The 23,419-nt window shown below is 50.5% G+C and overlaps 1 protein-coding gene across 1 annotated transcript in view; it reads left to right on the plus strand.

The window, feature by feature from the left end:
• TEKT5 (tektin 5) overlaps positions 1-21,188 on the plus strand; it is a 36,984-nt gene extending 15,796 nt beyond the window's left edge. The window contains exons 6-7 of the mRNA XM_036928212.2: positions 17,741-17,895; positions 20,796-21,188. Coding sequence (XP_036784107.1) covers positions 17,741-17,895; positions 20,796-21,012 — 372 coding nt within the window. The 3' untranslated portion in view covers positions 21,013-21,188. The remainder of the gene's footprint in view (positions 1-17,740; positions 17,896-20,795) is intronic.
• Positions 21,189-23,419: the final 2,231 nt, after the last annotated feature.

A 23,419-nucleotide genomic window follows, 5' to 3' on the forward strand; every position in this document is an offset into this window, starting at 1 on the left:
TGTTTTAATTTGTCTGATTTCTCTCAGACTGTTCAAGTTCAGTTGGACAATATCCACCATATCATAGATAAGTTTTCACAAATGCCTAAGGTGCCTAACTGGTTTTCTTGGTTTCACTGGAGATGGCTGGTAATTACAGGTATGCTTTGGTTACATAACTATACTCCTATTATGTTAATGTGTGTGCACAATTTACTTAGTAGTTTAAAAACTATACATGCTGAAGTTACTCTACAAGAAGATATGTCAAAGAAATAATCAATCTCCCCAGGTTTTCTACCGCCTGCTACTTCTATAGCTTTTCTTCTTCCTTCCTAATTACAACCCTTAAATAGAATTCGTGCCATATATCGAATTTACCGAGTATCATAATTCTTCCAAGTGGTAAAGATACCTCAAGACAAATACTGGGCATAGAAGCCACAGGGCATAAATATGCAAAGAAGTAAAAAGATAACCTTTTCAAACAATAAGGCTTCCCTCTCACTTACCAACTTCACATTTCCCTGTATGGCCCCGGAAGATGACTGGTTAGCCAGAGACGGGTAAGATTCCTCAAGGGAGGAACAACCTAAGACAGGCACAGTCGCAGGGGGGCCATCAGGTGAGAAAATGGGGATCAACAGAGGTGAGGCTTAGAACCTCCCCCCCCATTCTGAGAGAAATCTTCTGCATACGTGGATGTTTTATTGCCCTTGTCTAGCTTGGATTAACACATAGTCTACAGGCACACACCTGATCATCTACATTTGCTCTCTTACAACACTAAACTATGTTTTCTACCTTTATCTTGTATCTACCTACCACTTCAGCATTTTATTAAAAATAATAATAATAAAGAGAGAAATGTGGTATCCACATATAAATCAAGTATAAAAATCAAATGAGTATTCATATTTGAACTGACTGTTTATAGTTCATAATGCATGAGCAAAACCGAAAGCTTCTGTGATGACTGCCCTTGTAATGTTCACCATGTAACTTATTCACTATGTAAGAATTTGTACTCCATGTAAGAACTTGTTCGTTAAGCTTCAAAAGATTGGAGACTGACGAAAATTAGGCTTGGGGTGGATTGATGATTGTGCATTGAGCATTGACCCCCCCTATAGAGAATTTTATTGTCTTTAACAACCATTTGATCAATAAATATGAGAGATGCCCTCACAAAAAAAAAAAAAAAAAGAAAAAAAGATTTTAATTTGTTGAGCTTGGCGTAATTCCCCTTGGCAAGTGGCATTTCTGGAAAATTCTAGACCTCCATCCTCACCTGTGCTGCAAAGTATTGCCCAAGTGGTCATAGGAATCCACTTTGAGAGGCCAGGTTGACACAGCTCCCCACGCAGACTTTGAATCCAACGGCAGTTTGAAGCTAGGTAGACAGTCTCAGCTGTTCACCGTGATCCTGGGTCCTTGTCCTTGGACTTTGGGGCTCTGGGGTACCTCCTAGTCATATTGATCGCTGATAGAGGGGAGCCTCAGGGGTCTCCAGATAAGCTTAAGTTTCTACCTGCCTCTAATTAGTTGAATGTGCCTTGTAGGGGGGGGACTCAATGTGGGGAGAAGATGCAAGGACCCTGGAGGGGGCATGGGGCCCTGCCATGGAACAGTGCTGATTCTGAAGCTGAGGGACCTCGGCCCTGACGAGGAAGTGACTGTAGGTGTGATAATGTGGACGCAGAGCTAATAACATTGCTTTTCTTTCCTCAACTCTTTAACAACCTCTCATCTCCCTTTTAAACAGAGTGCCGGCCTCAGACTAAGAACTTTGGGCATCTGGCAGTGTCCAACCAGGGTTTAAATAATGATTTTACTCTCATGTTGTTTCACGCTTTTCATGGTTATTTCTATTTATAACAAATGATGCTAATTTCCTGCTGATAATAGTGGTACAAAGTTTCATTTTTAAATAAATGGACTTAAGTTTTTTAAAATTTTTCCCCAAAAAGTGAATTGATTTGAAGATTGCTAATCATGGTACAAGTGGTGTGAGGGGATATGCAAAAATGATGAGGATGGTAGGTGAAAGCCTGGCCCTTGGAAAACAGCAGTGGAGACCAGTGTGTGCAGTAATCCTCAGTTTTACTAGGAACTGCATCAAAATGCAGCCTCTGATCGAGCATGTCTGGGGCTGGGCCTGAGAGTCTGCATTTTGAACAGGCTGGTGGAAGGGGGAGGGATGTCTGTGTCTGGTAGGAAGTAGCCAGAGCACAGGTTGTAAAGGTATTTGCTTTGACATCCGGTAGTAAGCAGAGGTCTTCTTCCCTTCTCTCCCTCCCTCTCTCCCCCTTTTCTTCCCTCCTGCTTTCTCTCTTCCAGGCTCAGAATACTGGGAGAGCCCCATCCTTCCTAAAGGCAAGCCTCCATCCACCAGTTCTAATCAGATTTTCTCTAATTGCACTTTGCTTCCAAGCCACCAAGCCAAGCCCAGTCTTTCCTCCTGCCAGGGTCAGGCCAGCTTACCACACCACACAGACGGTGCCTAATTTGTGCAGATGCAAACGCCCCTCTGGGGTTTCTGTCACTCCCCACCTCGCAGCAATGTGTGCCCCAGAATCATAATCTCATTTTCCCATCTGGATTACCAATGTGGTCAGAGCAAATGACATTAGGAGCTGGGGGATCAGGGTAAGCCAGAAGCACCGCCTCACTGCGGTTGTCGGAGATAATCGGATTTCTCTGCTTTGTGGGACAGCTTGCAGCCTGTGCCTGCCTTCAGCTTTCCTGTATTCCGAGGCAGCAGACAGGAGCCTGCTTCCTGCTCCACCTGGAGCCCTCCCATCTCAGCTGGTGGCTCTGACTTCCAGATGCTTCCAGGGTCTCCACCTTCCACACGTTCGATCCCAAACCTTGCAGTCCACGTGATGCCTCTCTTTCTCTCCCGCCCTCGTCCACGCCGTCAGCCAACCCACTTGGCTCTACTTGCAGACTCACCACTGCTCCATCCCTCCTGGGGCTGACCAGGCCCCCACCATCTCTTGCCAGGATTATCTCTGTGGTCTCCTAACTGTTCTGTTTGCTTTTGCTATTACCAGCTGATTTGTTGCCAGAGTTCAGAGGGCACCGGATGCTAGAAGGCCAACTAGATTTACAGAGAAAAAGTTCAAGTGCTTTAGAGTCTTCAGAAAACCTTCGGAATTTAGTTGGAGGGTACAGGTGACAGGCTGTCTCTGGGGGACATCTGCCAGTGTCCCTGGGTCCCCATCTTCACCTTGGCCAGGCCTGTCTGCACCTCTGCTGTCATGGGAATTTCTCAGCCCCCTTCACCTCTGTAACCACAGATGCAGGGGAAGGAAATGTGATGGGTTCTAATTAAGTGTTGATCGAGCAATTTAAACAGGATAAACACTAGCAGTCTATGGGTTGAACTTGGCCCACGCATTATTTGGCCCCTCACATTTTTCTTTCAACAGCTTTATTTATACTTGACACATAATTAGCTGTGCATATTCCAAGTGTACAATTTGAGTTTTGACAAAATATATGTCATGAAGCCCCCTCAGCGAAGGTAGTAAATGTATGAAAGGTTTCCGTGTGTCCCTTTGTCATTTTCCCTCCTGTCCCCCCCTCCCCCATTCCCATCACAACCTCTGATCTGTCTTCTGTCACTATAGGTTACTTTGCATTTTCTGGAACTATTATATAAAGTGAGACATACCCTCTATGCTATTTTCCATCTGGCTTGCACTCAGTATAAGTGAAATTCCTGCTGTATTCTTTTTGCTGAGCTGTTAGTGTTGTATGGATATCACATCCATATTGGAAGCATGTACCAAAATTTGTTTATTCACCTGTCTGAGGACATTAGGGTTGTTTCCCGTTTGAGGCTATTGATAAAGCTGCTGGGCACATTTGTGTACACACATTTTTTCACACTCTTTTTTTTTTTTTTTTTTTTTTTTTTTTTTAAATAATTATTTTTTATTGAAGGGTAGTTGACACACAGTATTACATTACATGAGTTTCAAGTGTACAACACAGTGGTAGAACATTTATATACATAATTCTAGGTTCCAGCTATCACCCTACCAGGCTGTTACAATATCTTGACTATATTCCTTATGCTATACCTTACATCCCGGTTACTAATTTATTTTACCATTGGAAGTCTGTCCTTTTTTTTTTTTTTTGTGAGGGCATCTCTCATATTTATTGATCAAATGGTTGTTAACGACAATAAAATTCTGTATAGGGGAGTCAATGCTCAATGCACAATCATTATTCCACCCCAAGCCTAATTTTCGTCAGTCTCCAATCTTCTGAGGCATAACAAACAAGATTTTACATGTAGAACAAATTCTTACATAATGAATAAGTTACATAGTGAACAGTACAAGGGCAGTCATCACAGAAACTTTCGGTTTTGCTCATGCATTATGAACTATAAACAGTCAGTTCAAATATGAATACTCATTTGGTTTTTATACTTGATTTATATGTGGATACCACATTTCTCTCTTTATTATTATTATTTTTAATAAAATGCTGAAGTGGTATTTTCACACTCTTACAGAGTTTTTAAATATTTTGGTATAAAATGGAGATTTCACACACAAATTCACATTTCCAGAATCTCTTGAAAATCAGTAACTCTAGGAACACAGCCCACATTTCCACATGAGAACAGTGGAGAAGAGCTGAGTGGCTCTCCAGTGTGCCTCGGTCCCCACCACCCTCCGTCGTGGCCAGCTTCACCCAATTGCATTACTTGCCCGGTTCCCATAGGCTTTGTGCATTCACACTTTCTCTGCTGGGCATCAGAGGAAATGCAGGAAAGCAGATGTATAAGGCAGCCAGGCATGGAAAGCATTTAACAGAACACAGAGGGGCTATGAGTTTTCACCTTGTAAGGCTTTGCTATTACTCCGAAGTTTCTGTGGAGTTTTGACTTCCAAGCCGTCATTAACACCAGAACCACCCCTTCTCTGGGAGGCTGTTCCAGGCAGGAAGGCCTGGTGTCTGAGGGGTGTGGGCCCACAGCCGGCCATCTGAGGGCCCAGCTCCTGCCACCAACCCCTCTGTTTGTCCAAGGAGGTCTGGAACCCGTTGTGGAGCGGGAAATGCTTCTGTGTTTTGCAAGCAGCCTGGATCCTTCCAGCACCCGCGTCCACAGCCAAGCTACTGACTGCTCTTTCTAAAAGTGGCCCAGGCCAGGGGAAGTGGAGCCAGGCCCCCGCCCCTGCAGCCGTGGGCAGTCTTGCCAGGAGGGGCAGAGGCCAACCAGGCCTTAAACACCATTGCATCTCAGGAGAAAGTTCCCTTTTCAAGTTCCCTGCGTCAGTCTTTCTGACAGTGTCTTGGAGCAAACTCCTGTGGCGCTCGCTCGTGCTGATGTGTCCTTGACAAGTCTCTTTCGTTTGTGTTCTCCCTCTCTTAGCAAGAAGGCATCAGGCCTCTGACAGGGCATGAACCTTTGCAAGGCAGCAGAAGGTAGTTAGAATTGGCTTCTTTTTTCCATTTTCTCTATGGTTTTGGTATCCCCTGTTAATGACAATGGTTTTCCACTGGTGGCAGTAATACAAAGTTTCCATTTCAAATGCATTTGTCAAAGGCTGGAAAGGGAGTTAATTTGAAGAAAAACATGAAATAGTCGTACAGATGGTCCATGGATAAGGCACGTCCGCTCTCACGGGAAGCCTCAGGGCGGCACGCCACAGTCCCTTTGCCCAATACTCACCTCAGCCCAAGAGGAATCAAAGGCTCTCCGGTGTCTCATCACTGTCCGTGGGTTGTGTGCACCTGGGGACGTCAGCATGAGGGGTCCAGAGAGCTCAGATCTGGGCTGTTCTGAGGGCTGTGCCAAATGGTGGGGTGATGGGGAGGAGGGCCATGTCACCCGTTGTCTGCCCACAGCCACGCCGTGCCAAATGGGAGAAGGGCTGCTGACATCAGGAAAGCAGAGCCAAGGTCCAGGCCTGGGAAGGTAGCCAACAAATGCAGGAAGTTGTGGGGACCAGACAGAGTGGGGAGAGAGTGGGACGGACGGAGCGGGCATCAGCACGGGGGGCAGGTGCGGGGCATGGTGCAGAGGAGGCATTTGGAGCTCATACTGTGAACAACACTGACGCTCAGAGAAGGTATTACTTCCCTCCTCCCACTGCACCTTCAGCTGGTATCAGCTCATCACAGACTCTTGACCAGAAGCCCTGGGCGGAGCAATCACTGGGATTCGCTGCTGTGGAGACAAGTATGTAAGATGCTGCCTGGGCCTGCAGAGTTGCCTTGGCAGCTTGACATGTCCCAGCAGCCTCCTAACGTCTTCCAAGCTGTGATCTACCCACTGTTGGACCGTTGGCTGCTTGCCTGCTTGGGACCTGCTGCCCAGCCTCACCCGCACTCGTAGCTTCTGCCTCCTTTTGCATCCTCCTGGTCCCGTCCAGATTCCCCCTCCCTCTCTGCATTCTTCACCCGCCACGTGAGCCCCTCAAGTCGGTGCAGGTGACTCCGTTCAATTCTGGCTTTAGCACTGCCTGGCGAAATGGCCAAGGTCAAATTGCTTCATCGCTTTGTGCCTCAGTTTCCCCCATTGTCACTTGGGAGTGATAACGGTTGGCAGATATTTGTGGTGAGAATAACAGCAGGAGTGTTGGGCACCCTGTAAGTGCTCAATGAACACGAGCTATCCGGAAGCTAAAAAGCCATGGTCTGATTTCTGATCTGCTGGAGGGGTCAGGGAAGCTGAGTGGCTGAAGGAACATGACATCTGGAGTCAAAGGCCAGGGGTCTTGGGAAAGTAACTAACGCCTCTGAATCCTGGTTCCTAATCTCTAAGAAAGAAATTACCCTGCCAGTGGTGAGGATCAAATGGGAAGGTGCAGCTGAGCATTCCCAAGCCCAGCGGCTGCTAGAATCATCTAGATGCCTGGGGATTCTGATTTCATTGGTTGGGGTGTGGCCTGGGCACCTGACCTTTCAAACACTCCCCAGGATAGAGAAACAAAGGTTCAGAGTTCAGGCCAGTGGTTTTCAAGGTGGGTTCCTTGGACCAGTAACATCAGCATTATCTGGGAATGTGTTAGAAAAGTTAGAAATGCAAATTCTCGGGCTCCATCCCAGGCCTTCTGAATCAGAAACTCTGTGGCCCAGTCATCTGGGTTTTAACAAGTCCTCCAGGAGTCTCCCAGGTGTAGGCACGCAGCAAGCGTTTGTTAATTCCCTGCTTCTCTGGAGCAGATACTCACTTTGTACATCCTATACACAGAGCCGGGCCAGGCTAACTGCAGACAGGAGATCCTGCCCTCAGGGCACAGGTTCTAATGGGGGAAGCTGGTTTTATAAAAGAAACCCAATTGATTAAAAATCGTCATAAATATTAAGAAGAAGATGCCTGAAGGCGCAACAAGATCGATTACAGGCACGGATCCCCCACCCGTTTCCAAAGCCCTCCGGGGCTCTCAGGACTCCTGACCGCAGACGGCCTCTCAGCAGCTGATAGTCGTATGGGCCTGGCGTTGTCTGAAGGCAGCTGGCCACCTCTGGACAGGAGCAGCTGTGGGCGGGGCTTGCTCAGCAGCTGGAGGATAGATTCCAGACTAGCAGTTCTCACCCGGGGAGAATTCGCTCCCGCAGTGCATTTGCCATTGTCTCGGGACATTTCAGTTGTCACAACTAGGAGGGGTGTGCTGCTAACAGTGGGTGGGACCCCGGGATGCTGCCAAACACCCTTCAAGGCACAGGACAGCCCCCACAACAAAGGAGTATCTGTCCCCAAAGGTCAAGAGTGCCGAGCTTGGGACACCTTGCTTCGGGGTCTTTGTGGCTGAATTCTGGTGAGGTCCCTCCAGACGGCTCCTCTCCTCAAGTTTTCTCGCTCTTGGGCCTGGCTGCACTTGAAAATCTCCCACCATTTGATCAGAAAAAGAATTTCAAGCTGGCTTCTCCCTTCCTGAGCTGAGAAAGCTACACTGGAGCCAGACATCTTGGAAACCCCTTGGCTTCATGCAGTTGGGAAAACAATAAATCTGCAAGGTTGCATAAAGCACCCAGAAGCCTAAAGCCGGCTGGAACTGCTAAATCCCTTTTTTTTTTTTTTTCGCTCCACCTCAAAAATAATTTCCTGGCCTTAGATGCTTTTTCTGCTGTCACAAGACGAGACGCAGGCGTATAGATTTTCACGGCAAACAACCCTGCCAAACACATCCCCCCTTGCAAAGCCTTTGGGTGGATTTATGTTCCAGCCAGGAATAGCCATGCACTTTTCCGCTAAGCTGAGGTTGGTCTCATCTGAAGCAGACCTGGCAGTTGCCCCTCACGTCCCGTGCATGGTCGGAGACCATTCCCAGTGCAAGCACACCCTTTCCCCACGCTGGGAGCTGGGGTGATGGCGGGGAGGGGGTGCCCTCAGCTGGTTCCCTGCAAGGCCTGAGGTGGATGATCATGGTCTAGTTTGCCATCCTTCTTCTAATGGAAGGAGAAAGGAGGAAAAATTCACCATACCACAAAAGATGTGTTCACTCTACTATGTGCATCCAGAGTTCTAGACGGTTTCCTATGTTAACTCATTTTTCCCTCCTACAACTCTAGAAAGAAGGGATCATTATTCACCCCATTTTACAGATGAGGAAGCCGAAGACAAGCGATTTGCCTAAAGCTCACCCCAGCCCGGCTGGTAAATGGCAAAGCCAGGATTCTGAATCTAGGATTTGCTCCAAAGTCAATGGTTTTGTTGATCTGTGAATGTCTCCCCCATGCACAGGACATACCCTCCACCCAGCCCCAATGTCTCTGCTGCGGAGGCTGAGAATCCCTTGGTCTCCTGGCATTAAGGTTTCTGATTTTTTAGAAAAGGAAAAAAAAGAAGTAAATAGGTAGGTAGATGGGTACATGGAAACATACATGGATGGGTGGATGAATGGAAGGAAGGAAACTGCTGGATCTGTAGAGTGCATGCTATGTGCCAGTCCCAGTGCTGAACCAGGGATACCTAAATCCACCCTCGAAGTCATCCTCTGAGCAGATACTATTATTATCTCTGTTACACAGATGGGGAAACTGAGACTTGGAGAGGTCTGGTGATTCGCTAAGGCCACATGCTCAACAGTTTGGTGTTGGCATTTGAATGCAGGCTGGCAGCTTCCAAGCCTCCCTTCCAGGTGGCTGCCCGGGTCAGGGGCTGAGCAGGCTGCAATCTGAAATCTGGCCTCTCCTTACCTGGCACACTTCATCTGTTACTCGTGTCCCCCGTTTCGCCTTTCGTGTTGTACTCCTGTGACCTCGTCCTCCTGCGTCTCTCCGCCCCACCTCGGTGTGGCGCCTCCTCTTTCCGACCCTGTCCCCTCTGCCCACCCCCCAGAAGGCAACCGGAGAGATCTGCTGCAAACCACCAACACCGGGTAACTTCACATGCGTATGGTCACATGAGGGTTTTGTTACAATACAGATTCCACTGGCAGGTCTGGGGTGGAGCTGAGATGCTGCATTTCTAATAAGCATTCAGTGTCTGGTGATGGTCCACATGCCACACTTTGAGTAGCAAGCTGCTAGGGAAATCATTCTCTTCTCGGAACTGAGGCAGGTGAGAGCCGCGGCAGCCTTGTCTGAGGTGGGCTGCGCCCGGGGAGCAGGACTCCCTCTGTGGGGGGCTGTAGCAGGCCTCTCCGGCTACTGGCCCCAGGGCCAAATCTTGTCCCCCTTCCTGTTTTTGTACATAAAGTTTTATTGGAACACAGACTCCCCATGCATCTACACATTGTCTGCGGTTACTTTTGGTATTACAATGGCCATGTTGAGAAGCTGTGACAAAGACCATATGGCTCATAAAGCCTAAATACCTACTACCCAGACCCTGAGAGGAAAATTTGTCCACTGTCTGCAGCATCTTCAAGATGCTCTGGAAGGCTGTGTATTGGGACTGCGGCCATCAGAATGGGGGTAACTTGAAGACTTAAAAACAAAAGCACACACACACACACACAGCCTTACTGCAGCTAACTGGCTTCAGACTCATCGTGGAGGAAGTGCTCCGGGTGTGCGTGGGAGATTAACGATGGATTGGGGCATGTATCGAGCACATTACCTGGTCCAGGAACACTTGGAGCACCCTAGCCAGAGAGGAACTCGAGTCCCCCTTTGCTGGGTAAGGAAGTCAGGGCCCCGCACAGCCCAGGGCTCTGAGTGGGGTGGTGCGCTCCACAGCTGGTTTGGGTTAGGGCTTGGATGGGAACCTGGGTCTCCTGACTTCCTGCCCACAGCTCCTACCTCCAAAACACCCTGCATAGAGGCCCCTTGGCTGGGACTCTGCCTGGAGAGGAGTTAGTTAACCAAAAGGTGGGATGTGGGGGGTGGGGGATAATGTGGCCTGCAGGCTCAGCCTTGGGCTGCCTCCCTCTCTGAGTCACATTCCAGAGGCTGACAAAGACAGTCCTCCTCCTTTGTACAGATGACCCCTGCCTTGACCCTTTATGTTCAAATAAGTGGGTTGTGGACGTTAAGCCTGAGCTGTGGACTGACAGTCTGAGGGGATTTAGGTTGCCTGCAAAGGCAGATTTTATTAAATGAATCTGAGTTTCCTATTATCTCACATTAAAAGAAGAAAAAGGATCAATGATCCCAAAGAAAAAGTCTCCAACAGACTGTATATTGCAGGACGGGAGTTGGGGGCAGAGTGAGGACGCAGGACAGCCGTGGCGTCTGACGTCCCGGGACTGCGCCCTTTACCCACGTAATCTCACTTAATCCTCACAACAACCTTGTGGGTGAATTGTTATCCTGATGCTGATTTTATGGACAGAACAAGTGTCACACAGTGTCTGGCGCAGTAGAGGGGGCTATTGAGTGAAGAGGCCCAGAGAGTGTTGAGTGCATGCTAGTATGAGGTACAGAGAGGTTAAGTGACCTATCAAGGCCACACAGCGAGGAAGAGCACGAGCTGGGATTTGAACCTAGATGTGTGTGACTGCACAGGGGCTCAGCGAGCTGAGTAACCTGCCCCCCATTCATAGCATCTGGGAGGCTTAGGACTCTTCCTCCTGTCTGCAGCCGGCAGAGTAAGAGCTGGCTCGGGTATCAGAGTGAGGTAAGCCCTGCGCCCCCCACGCCCTTCCTAGCTGAGCCCCAGCTCAGGGCCAGCCTGCTGAGACTCTGAGGTGCCCCCCTCCCCCCAGCCAATCCCCAGCGGCTGCCCAGCCACTCCTGTGAGCCAGCCTGTGCCCTGCCCCAAGCGCCTCTTTCCCCCTACTTTTTGCATTCTGTGGGAGCAGAAAGAGTAACAAATACCCTAGGGGCTAAAGGAGAGAGCGCCAGCACTCCACCTGGCTAAGGAAAGATGGGTAGGGACACGAGGGCTTTCTCGGGGTTGTGTGTGGCTCACGCATGCCCACACGTGCTTTGGGAGGAGCAGGACCCTGCGCCAGTGCACCTCCTCTGACTGTAGGGTGCGTCCCTATGGCTCAGGGGTGGGCACTTGCTCACTTCTCCTAAAGCTCCTTCTCTCAGGCCTGCGCTTACCCTCTGCAGTGTGGGAATAACTATGACCCCTGTTTTAACGGGAAGGCTCAGAGAGCTTGGACACTTGCTGAAGGTCGCCCAGCCTGGATGTGCTGGGGCTGGGATTTGGATAGATTCAGGCTGGGATTTGGATAGATTCAGGCATTCGGGTGCCAACATCTGTACCCTTTTCTTCACCAAACACCCCACGGTGTGATTTAATCCATCCAGGGAGCAAGTGTTCATTGAACACCTACTAAGTAGTTGATATATGCAAAACCCTTAGTCAAATGCCTGCCACACAGTAAACACTATGTTTAATGCGTTAAATACTTAAAATAATAATTATAATATTACCATGTTCCAAGTACTGCTTGGTATAGGCACTGGGGATTCAGCAGTGAGCAAAACAAAAATCCCTCCCCACATGGAGCATACTTTCTGTTGGGGGGAGAAGAACAACATAATCAGTCAAAACACATAGCATGTCAAATGGCATCAGGACTAGACAGAAAATAAAGTGGAGAGTTGGGCAATTGGGAGTGCTGGCTGGTTTTGGGGTTGCAATTTTAAAGGAGATGGTCAGGGAAGTCCTTCCAGGCATGTTAGCCAGAACCTGAAGGAGGTGAGGGAAATGAACTATGTAGGTATCTGAGGAAGGAGCATCTTAAGCAGAGGGGCAGCCTGTGCAAAGGCCCTGTGGTGGAAGTGTGCTGGGTTTGGTGTGACTGTGTGGCATATACCAGCTCTGGGAGTAGGTAGGTGGGTGAGCAGGTGGATGACTGCAAAGGGAGGTAGAGGTGTTTGAGACACATATGTGTGTGCACATGTGCACGTATGTTATATAACAGGCACCTTGAGTCGGAGGGTATTGAGCTCAGGAGCATGTACAAACCTGCCCGGGCCTTCCCACCTTAGGAGGCCGCCTGTGCACTGAGCTTCCTCCCTACCTGGGAGGAGGGCCTGGGGGCTTAGGGGTACCAGGTTTTCAAGATTGTTGACATCAGATTTCCCCCAGAAACCTGGAAGCCCAAGCCTGTGGTCACCGACATGCACATCTCAAAACCTCTCTTCTACCTGCAAGGTCGGTGTGAGGGATGAAATTACTCGCTTCACCGCACTGGGGGCTTCCTGCCAAGACAGGCAGCCTCAATTTACACCACAAGACACAACTGTGGTCCTTAACCCATCTCCTTCCCCCTGAGACTTCATAGTGTCTGCATAGCTCGGTATCACTTGGCACCAATAGTTCTTGACGCTGGCTGCACTTTTGAATTACTAGGAAGCCTCTAAAACACCCTGATACCAGCATCCCAGAGTAGTGAAACCAGAACCTCTCAGGGAGAGGCCCAGGCATCTGTATTTTTGAAAACTCTCCAGATGATTCTAATGTGCAGCCAAGTTCAAGTATCAACACCCTTTAATATTACTATGTTTTCTGTAATTGACTTCTCCCTTTAAAAAAAAAAGTTATTTTGAAAGGAAACTTTAAATCTGGTAAGGTTGTGGGGATTTTTTTTCCATTTTGACCCTGGTGAAAAGTGATGAGAATAAGAATAATAACAATACAATATAATAATAATAATGTCCTCAGTCCTTGGCGCATAGTGTTTGTAAAAAGCACCCTGCTTATTCCTTGTTTACTCCCTTTTAAGGCCACACTGCCTTCTGCTCTTTCATGACGACTTTCCCATCAATGACCATTGTAATTGTAGGATATGGGTCTCTTGATTTAAATGCATTCTTACAAAATGTGTATGGCTGTTGTAGGTGCATGGATTTTTAATTTTCTCAAAGGGGATCATGTCATATAGCTCGTTCTATTTCCTACTTCTCCCACCCTTCTTCCTATGTGTGGCTAATCCTCTGCATCTAATGGCTGCTGAAATCCTCACAGCGTTCACTTACTGTCTTTTACTCATCCGTCCGCATATTCATGGCACCCAGGTGCTGCCAGCTCGCTGTCCACTACCAGTGACACCTCGCCGAACATCCTCGGCATACACGTTCCCTAGCGGGCCTGGCTTTCTGCAACATCTGCCTGAGCGTGGAAGTGCAGGAAATCGGGGTCACCCTCTTGGACTCGGGGCTCTTCTCCCAGAGGATCATGGGGTTTGAGGTCCCGGGGCCAGGCTGACCCGGAGCTCAGAGCTCAGTGGGCCAGGCCGGCATTTGGAGCCAGTGTTAACACTGAGCACATCGCCGGCTTCCTCCTGAGCATGAAGGTCAAGGCTGCTCTGTCTCCAGGCCCTGCCCCTCGTCAGCCTGCATGGTCTCTGCCTCCCGGCCCTCGGGGGTCACACTCCTCAAGACTTCTGGAGGTCCAGTCACTGCACTGTAGCTTCTGGAGTGACTCAGGCTGGCAGGACTGGGGCTACCCCCAAGACCAAGTGCGTATGTATGTGTACGTGGAGGGGGAGCTTTTCTCTCCCTTCTAATGAAGAGGATCCCGGCTGTGAGCGGCAGAGGCTGGAGCAGAGGTTACAGGGAACATTTTTGGCAACATGCGCAGATTTGCCTTGCATGTGAGTCATTGATCAGTTCCAGAGCAACCAATTCTGGAAAAACCCCTACTGTTCTGGAAAATCCACAGGCAGGCTGGCTCAAGAAATGCCAGTGGGGGATGAGGGGTGGGGCATGGCAAAAGGAGCAACAGTCGGTTCCAGCCACCCCCCAGCACTGCCCACCCTGAGACGAGAGGGTGGGAAGGACTTCACAGTGGCCCTGCCCCTCAGCATCATCCTTATTCTGGCTGTGACCACCCACCTGGCTCCTCGGCTTCCCCCTGGATCCTCTCATTTGCTGTATCCATGGACCCGGGAGACATATTATGGTATACGGGATTTCCCAAATTCAGTCACTCCTGGGCCACCTTCCCAATTTTGCTTTATCTACCTGCCACCTAGGCTGTTATTCATTTTATATTTCTATTTAAATCCAGTCACTGAAAAAATGCTGTAAGATAGATTCATTTAAAATGTATTTACATTACTTCAATAAATGGAAAACCAACCTCACTTGCTATAAGTAGAGGGTAGCCTGAAAGCTACATAGAATGAAAGCGCAGCAAACTTGTTCACATCTAGCTGGAAACTGTTGCCTGCAGAAGCCTCTTGATCCTGCCGCTGCTCCCTGTTCACCCAGGGAGACGAGCAAGCGCTAGAGAGATGGTGCTCAAGACAGGCTGGCCCCTGGCCCCTGGCCCCTGGAAGTGATCGGCAGGTTGGGAATGAAATTGGTCAGTTTCAGTTCCCCGGGAACTCCCATTCGCTGTGTCGATCCGTCCCTGTTTCTCCCCTGTGCTGGGAGGGAGTTCCTGGAACACTGAAATGAGCATGTGTCAGATGCCTCGGAGGTGGCTGCATCCCCGACCAAGGTCCACACCAGAGACATCCGTGCGCGCTTTTAACAGACAGGGTGGACGGAACTTGCACTTGCGTGACGCTAAAGAGAGCACTGTGGCAACTGTAGGAAGCACTTGGTGCTGAATCCGTGTTTGCTGCAAGAAGGGGCAGTGGATGAGTGAGTAATCCTTGAGAATGGAGGCTGCATGGGGGCAGGGTGTTCCGTCTGTTCGCTGCAGTGTCCACCGCCTGGAGCCTTGCTTGGCACCTGGTCAGCTCAGGGAACGTTAAGTCCGCAGGTGAATTGGTGAATCCATAACCTAACAAGTGAATGAGGAAGTGATTGAACCTACCAATATTAGCCCTTTCCCCAGACTCAAGAGACATAAGTTTCAGGCTCCCAGGGAGGCTGGCAAACCCTGAGCCTGGAGATCAGGGTGGAGAAAGGGAAATAAGGAACCAAGAGAAGGGCATCTTCAGGGGCCTGGCTTCGGGCACCGCAGGGTTCCCCTCATGGCCACCATCACTGGCCGGAGAGGTGCGTCCTGAGCTCTCCCTTCAAGGGCTCATGGGGCAGGCCTGGCAGGTACCCCCTGTAGCCAAACCCCGCATCTAGATGGTAGAATCAGGGGCTGTTGTCCCCCTGGGCAGTGTGGTCCCAAGAGCATTTTCATCTCCAGAAACTACTTGATTTTCTTCTGTGCTGTGGTCGCTGGGATGGTGCATCCTGAGCTTTGCATACTGGTGGCAGCCGCCCCCCACCCCAAAAAACAGCGGGCCCCTGAAGAAAATCCCCAGGGCTTCTTGCTGGGCCCAGAACCTTCTTGCGGGATAGTATTCAACCAGCATGTGCTTAGCTTCACTCTTGTTCTGGGTGGCTCACTGAGAAACAGGTGAGGGGGCCAGCCTTCCTGCTCAGCAGGCTTTGAAGGGGGCAGAGCACCCCACCCCCCATCCTCAGATAACTCTGCCACCTGGCTCAACACCAGAAGGAAATGAGCATCCTTTTGTCCTCTTGGAGAAGCAAAATGCTTGCTTTCTAGGCATTTTTTCTTATGCAAATAAGAAGCCAAGGCCTGTAATTCTTTGCAAAAAAATTCTCTCAAGCAATTTCTTGATACCCATAGAATATGTGCCCAACTCAGCTAAAATAGTCATCCCAGTGCCTGTTATGATTTGTGAATATGTCATAGCTCACAGAAAAGGGAAGAACAACACGATTATAAAGTCCTGGAAGGTGGGGACTGGGTCTTACACTTGCAGTCTCCACCCCATTCAGGAGCAGGGACATACTCTCATGTAGGCAGTTTTCCCGGATAATGAAATCTGAGATGGACAAGACCATGTACATTTAAGGGTACACTACTCCCAAACTTCAGTGTGCGTAAGGACCATTGGGGAGCTTGCTAAAAATCTAGACTTCCACATACCTCTGCCGTTCATTCTCTCGCTCATTCATTCATTCTCTCACCCATTCATTCATTCATTGAATCTTTACTGAGCTCCTGCTGTGAGTCAAGTTGCTAGATTTCGCAAGTAAAAATGCAGGCTCTCTAGTTAAACTTGAATTTCAGATCAACAACAAATCATTTTTTAGTGTCGTGCAGTAGTTGGACATATACTGAAAAATGCTTCATTGAAGCCCTGAAACTCACATGGAACTGGGCGTCCTGTATTTTAACTGGCAGCTGTCAGTCTGCTGCAAGCACTGTCCCTGGCCACGGGGATGCAGCAGGGACACAATAAAGCCCCTGACCTCTTGGAGCTCATGCACTCATAAGAGGGAGACACAAGCACACACACACAGGCGGCTAAAGGAAGCATAGCGAAGATGTTGTGGCAGGTGCCAGTTGCAGGCGTGTCCGAAACCGAGCATGTGTAACCTCGCCATCGGGCCCTGCCAAGCCCGGGAGGAGGGTTAGCCCAGAGCCTTCTCCTAGGAGCAGGGCCCTGAAACTGGAACTGCTTGCAGATCTAGGGCCATGGGGTGCTGGTAGGAGGAGAATGGATGTTTCAGCCACAGTGAGAGGCGTCTGTTCAGCCCTCTCAGTTCTGGGTGTGCTTAAGGTTGGCTAAGTGCAGGGACGGTTCCTTCTTGTAATGGGCTGGCATGCCCGCTCCTCTGGTGCCTTTATTTTTTATTTTGGAAAACTTCAAACACACCGAAGTGGAGAGAATCATAAAGGGCCCGCATGTAGCCAACCCGGATATCAACATCTTGCCTGACTTTTCTTGTGATGGACGTTTTTCTGATTTTAGGGTTATTTTCTCTTGAGGATATAACAGTCTTAAAGTGCAGAGCTTGATGAATTCAGATGATGACTTTCTGTCTATGTTTACATCTATGACACCTCCACCTGGATCGAGATACAGAACATTCTGGGTCCCCAGGCTCCCTCTGTCCCTTCCTGGGATCTGTGCTTTCACCAGTTGTAGGGCATAATGTTGGGGAAAATATTTCTACAGATAAATAGAAAACTGAGTCTCTCTACTCTTCTCCCCTATTCCCACCCTCCCTCCCTTCCTTCCCTCCTTCCATTTTAATTTATTCCTAGTTTATTTACTGACCTAATTACTAGGAAGGTGAACTGAATCGTAAAAAGATTAAGAACACCCCAGATTAATTCAGATTAAAGTGGATGTAGAAATTAGCTATTGTTTGGGATTATCTGTGTTAATCTTAAAGGCCTTCCTCCCTCCCTGCTTCCCTCGCTCACTGGACACTAATGGGCTGACTCCTGTGGATACTGGAGACTGAAAACCAAGCCAAGCTGGAGGGTGCCCTCCCCAGCATTGGCACTGTCCTGGGTGACGAGACGGGATGGAGCTGCTTGCCCTAGGTTGTCTTAGGGAGAGTGTGGTCCCTGCCCCCCGGGGGGTTCAGGGTTGGGGGAGGAGTCCTTTAGTGTCTGACCCAAGACTGGACAAGTTGACCTGCGCTCCCTCTGGGACACCCTGCGTGTTCCCTACAGACGCTGCAGGAGATCGTCCAGGCAGAGAACACCATCATGCTGCTGGAAAGGTCCATCACGGCCAAGGAGTGCCCGCTGAAGGTGGCGCAGACGAGGCTGGAGTGCCGGACCCGGCGCCCCAACGTGGAGCTGTGCAGAGACATCCCACAGTTCAAGTGAGCACTGGAGCCTGGAAAGGGGGTGTGGGGGTGTGTCTCGGGAGCTCCGAGGAAACTGAGTGTGATCGGGGACCCTCCTCCCATCAGGACATCTAGTCCTGTGACTCAGCAGGGCGCTGGGCGGGGCTCTGGAATGCTGGGGGGCCTCCCTGCAGCCTCCCTGTCATGGGGAAGGCTGGCCATCCACACTGCAGCCTTCTCAACTGCCTCGATGCGGGAAGGTTTCGGAGCTCCGCAGTGTTCTTTTCCCCAGAAAGCTAAGGAGGGGCTGCCTCCCAGCCAGAGGCGTGACTTTTGGCCCTGGGCTGCCTCACCCCCTTCCCTCTCGGGCTCCCCCCGCCTAGGCGCTCCCAGCTCACACCTCATCTCCCTGCCCGTCTCCCTCTGGAGAGTCCTCACCGGAGAGCCAGTGGAGTGGCTGCCCCCTGCCCATCCCAGTTAGCCACTTCTCTGGACAAGGGGCTTCCGCCCAGGAGAGGGCTGAAAGGGTCGTGCAGGCCCAGGAACGGGGCTTGTGAACATGGTGTAGGGCTTTGGAGGGGAGGCAGAGGGAACAGGTCATCTAATGGAGGGAATTATTTTCCCGTGACATGCTGGATGACTGGGGACAGGCCCCTTGGCTGTTCTGTCCCCTCCTCTGCACGTGAAGGCCTGGCTACCTGCTCCTGACCTGGAAGGTCTTCCCTGGAAGTGGGTGCAGTGTGGCCAGGGTCCCTCCCCAGCCAGGCTGAAACGGGTCCAGGGCCTGGGAGAAGGACTTGGGGACACTCTCCTGATCCTTCCTCCCCCTGTCCCTGCTCAGGATAGGCTCCAGTGCCCCCTGGGGTGGAGGTCTCTGAGAACCCATTTGTCCCTCCCAGGGGGCTTACCCAGAACAGCGCTTCAGGGGACCCGATGTTATCCTGGAGGACCTGTCACTCTGGGTCAAGCTCCCTGCCTGCTCACCCCCCCACCACTGTCCCACCAGGAGGGGGCAGACCGGGAGCGTGGGTGGGGCATGTTCGGCTCAGGAGCCCTAGCAGTGTGTACGCGTGTGCGTGTGCGTGTGCGTGTGCGTGTGTGTGTGTGTGTGTGTTTGCGCGCGCGAGCGAGCGCATACACAAACATTCTGGGGACTGGGCAGGTGGTAGTAGGACTCGCGCTGTGTCTGTGCATTTCCTCCCTTACTCCTCCCCCGTCCTCTCCGTGACCACATCTGGGCCTTCTTTTTCCTTTTCCTCCTACAAGTGGCCCCTCTTCTGACCCTCTCAGTGGCTCAGGTCCCATCCATGCCCGATCTCCAAATGAATGCCCATTTAAATTAATCACAGAGAAGTAATAACTTTTTAAATGCAGCTCCTAATTTGCACAAACCACATTTCAAGGGGTCAGTAACCACGTGCGGCTGCGGGCTGCCTGGACAACACAGCACAGCACAGCCCAGAACGTTGCCACACAGTGTGCAGAGCTGGTCTAGAGATCCCCAGGGGGAGAAGGGCTCCCCAGCTGCTTCGGCCGCCTCTCTCCAGCTCGGGCTTGCCCCGGGGTGCTCAGGTCGGGCCAGCGGTGTGTCCTCCAGCCCCCAGTGAGCACAAAGGGGGACTCACGGCCCAGCGCTGCATCCAGGCCGCTGTCATGGCTCTCTTGGTGGGCTCGTCTCCTAGGGCTGCTCTAACGAAGTGCCTCCAACTGGGCCTCCGAGAGACAGCCGGCACCAAGCCTCCCTCCAGCCCCTGGGGCTGCGCGCACTCCTCCGCGCCCTCCAGTCTCTGCCCCCGGCGTCACGTGGCCTTCATCCCTGTGTGTGTCTCTGTGTCTCACATCTCCCTCTCCTTTCTCTTACAAGGAGACACTCGTTGGATTTAGTGCTCATCCTAAATCCAGGATGATGTCATCTCGAGACCCTTAACTTAATCACATCTACAAAGGCCCTGTGTCCAAGTAGGATCCCATCACAGGCTCTGGGGGCTCAGACTGGCACACGCCTTCTGGGGGATGCTATTCATCCCACCCAATCTGGAAATGGCAGTAACCTCCCAACCTCTCTCCTATCTCCATTGTTGCCCCCTTTTGATCTAATTGTTACACAGCCTGGAAGTTATCCCAAAATTTCAATCAGCACTTCATCCCTCCAACCCCATTTCAACCTCCACCCCCAAAGCCTCCCCATTGCAGCGAGAACAATAAAGTAAAATACATATAACACAAAATTTACCATTAGTGACATTTAGCACATTGGCAGTATTGTGCAATCCCCACAGCCGTCTAGCTCCAGAACACCTTCGTTCATTGCACCCAAGAGGAAACCCTATACCCGTTAGCAGTCACCCCCTGCTACCCTCCCGCCAGCCCCCCGGGAACCACCAACCTACTTTCCGACTCTCTGGATTTGCCTATTCTGGACGTTTCATAAAAGTGGGATCCCTATATGCCCTTTTGCTTCTTTCACTCAACATCATGTCTTCAAGGTACATCTGTGTTGTCACAGGTACCAGAGCTTCATTCCTTTTTATTATGGCTGAATAATAGCCCGTTGCATGGAGAGGCCACCTTCTGTGTATCCATTCAGCCATCAGAGGACACTTAGGTCGTTTTCCCCTCTTGACTCTTGTGATTAGCGGTGCGCACATATTTATGCAAGTGTTTGAGTATCTGTTCTCACGGGTCCGGACCCAGGAGTGGAATTGCTGTGTCATACAGTAGGTCTGCATGACTTACTGGGGCACCACCGCGTGGTTTTCCTGAACGTCCCATCTGCCTCTTCCTCTGTGCTCATGACTCCCAGACACTCTGCCTCTCCTGCCTCCGTCCTCCCTGCCGGCTGAGCCTCATCTGTCCCAGCCCCTGGCATGGCACAGTAGGTGCGTCTGCGAGGAGCAGCTCTGTGACCGGCACCTTGTCCTCTGCTCTCGTTCCAGGCTCGTGAACGAGGTGCTCACTATCGACGACACCCTGCAGACCCTGAAGCTGAGGCTACGGGAGAGCCGGGACATGCTGCAGCTGCTGGTGATGACCAAGTGCCGGCTGGAGCACGAGCTGGCCATCAAGGCCAGCACCCTGTGCATCGACAAGGACAAGTGCATGGGCATGCGCAAGACCTTCCCCTGCACGCCGCGCCTGGTGGGCTACACCTGAGCTGCCGCCACAGGCCCTCAGCACCCCGCTCCTCACCGCTTCCTCTTGCTGCGTCAACGTGGAAAAGGCCGAAAAACAAAAGAGCCTGTGATTTTTCTCCCTTTCCTCCTAACATGAAAAGAAAAAATATATACAAATATATTTTAAGAGCCAAAATAAATTTGCCTAAAGTAAGATTTCTTGGAGCTCATCCCTTACTGCAGAACCGGCCTTGGGGCAGATGCCAGAAGGAGACAGACTGATCCCTCGGGGATGCAGCATTGCAAGATTCTCAGCATCCCCAGCAATGGAAGAGGCTGTGTTTTTAAAAACCTGCTTGTCTATTTCAGAGCACAGCATAGACCATGGCAGCCAAAGATTGGACAGCGGAGCCGTGAGCCCAGAGCCCAGCTGCCACTTCGGAGCTGTGTGGTCTCGAGGGCACTCCCAGCCTGACGTCCGTCTATCAAATGAGGTCAGTCCAGGGTAGAGGTGACTGTCAGCCGTGTGGGGTGCTGCAAAAGACTAGGGCTCGGAGTCAGAAGTCCTGGGTTTGAATCCCAGCTTTGCTGGGCAGGGTGTTTTAGAAATTGCTGTGGGAGAGAGAGGAGGCGGAATCAGTCCTGTGGGTGGGGCAGAAGGAGGCAGGTAGGGTTTTGGGAAAGTTCTATAAAGAACTGACGTGGCCTCAAAAGTAAAATAGAAGACTACCATGCCGCCTGGCAGTTCTCCTCCTCAGTGTATAAGTTAGGAACAATAAGAACACACTCAAATACTTGTTCACAGCAGCACAAATCACAGTCATCAATAGGTTTAAACACCCCAAATGTCCACGTGTGGGTGAGTGGGACATGAGATGCGGTCTGTCCATGCCATGGAACCGCATTCAGCCATAAAAAAGGCAGGAAGCCTGTTGCGGCATGTATGACCCTTGAATGCATCATACCTAGTGTAAGAAGCCACATGCAAAATGATTGCATTTATATGAAATGTCCAGAACAGGTAATTCCGTAAAAGAGCAGATGGATGGATGCCGGGGGTTGGGGAACGGGAGGTAACCGCTTTGTGGGTACTGGGTTCTATTTTAGAGTGATAAAAATGTTCTGGGATGAGATAGCGGTGGTTGCACAATATCACGAATGTGCTAAATGCCGTAGAATTGTCCACTTCAGGTGGTTCACTTTATGTGACGCAAAATTCGCCTCAATTAAGAGAACAAGGAAGTACTACTGGAGGCGAATCTTGAACGAGGAGGGGTTGAGACAGAAGACAGTGTGATTTCTGCTGAGAGGGACAGAAGGACAAAGGCAGGGAGTTACAGTCCTGGGGGGGAATCCCTTGGAGAGAGGTGTGAACCATCTAGAAGAGTCGCTGAGGCCAGATCATGAAGGACAAATAGTTTTGACTTTTTTTCCTGAGGTCAGTGTTCCCCAAGCTTCATCTTTCCCATCAGTGCTTCCTGAAGTTTAATGGGTGTGCATCCGGATCCCCCGGAGACCTTGCTCCAAGGCAGACCGTGGGTCAGTGAGTCTGCAGTGGAGCCTGAGATTCTGAATTTCTAACAAGCTCCCAGATGACGCTGATGCTCCAGGAACCACACTTTGAGTAGCAAAAAAAAAAAACACTTTAATTTCATTTTCAAGGCAGATTTAGAGCGTGACTGAAAACAGGAAACCTGCTTTGCCCAGTGTTGAACAAAACACAATATGGCTAACGATGTCTGCCCAGTATCATCGCGTCTGAAGGCTCTCTCCTTTTGTTAAGAAGGGAGATAAGCAAGTCTTCAAGAGGTGTTAAAGACTACAGAGCATCCAGTGGAGACCCTGTCCTTGACCTAAGTTTGCTTGAAAAAGGATAGAAAAGTCCCATTTTTCTGCAGTGAGTTTCAGTGCTGTTTGAGGCCTTGAACGCACTGCTCATAACAAGTCCGCATACAGGCAGTGGGGAGCCCAGAGGATCTTCAAGAGCAAGTGGGAGACCAGGATGGGGCAGAGATGCCAGGCATGGGCAGCGGGTATCTGGGGATGCTATGTCCTTGAGTGGGGCTGGAATCATTGTCCAAGGGACGTCCTGGTGTAAGTATCGGAAAGGCAAGTGGAAATGTCATGAGAGGCTGGCGAGGCTACGCTGGGGGATTTGGCAGATACCCGAAGCCTCAGAACAGATGGGCTCGTGCAGGAGGCTCGCTGGTGGGATGTCTGCTGGCGTGGGCACGGGACCAGCGGGGGTCAGAGAAGAAGACAGAGCCCAGAAGAAGCCATGTCAAGGGGATCACAGAAAGAGTGGCAGGAGCAGAGATGTTCAGATGAAGGTCTAAGGAAAGCCCTTTGGCAGCGGGCATCCTAAATAGGCCATGGACCCGGATGCCCACGGCAGTACACTTGTGGAAAGCAAATTGGCAGTGTGGGTCATGAGCCTTAAAAATACC

Source organism: Manis pentadactyla, chromosome 10 (assembly GCF_030020395.1).
Source record: "Manis pentadactyla isolate mManPen7 chromosome 10, mManPen7.hap1, whole genome shotgun sequence".
Taxonomy (NCBI): Eukaryota; Metazoa; Chordata; class Mammalia; order Pholidota; family Manidae; genus Manis; species Manis pentadactyla.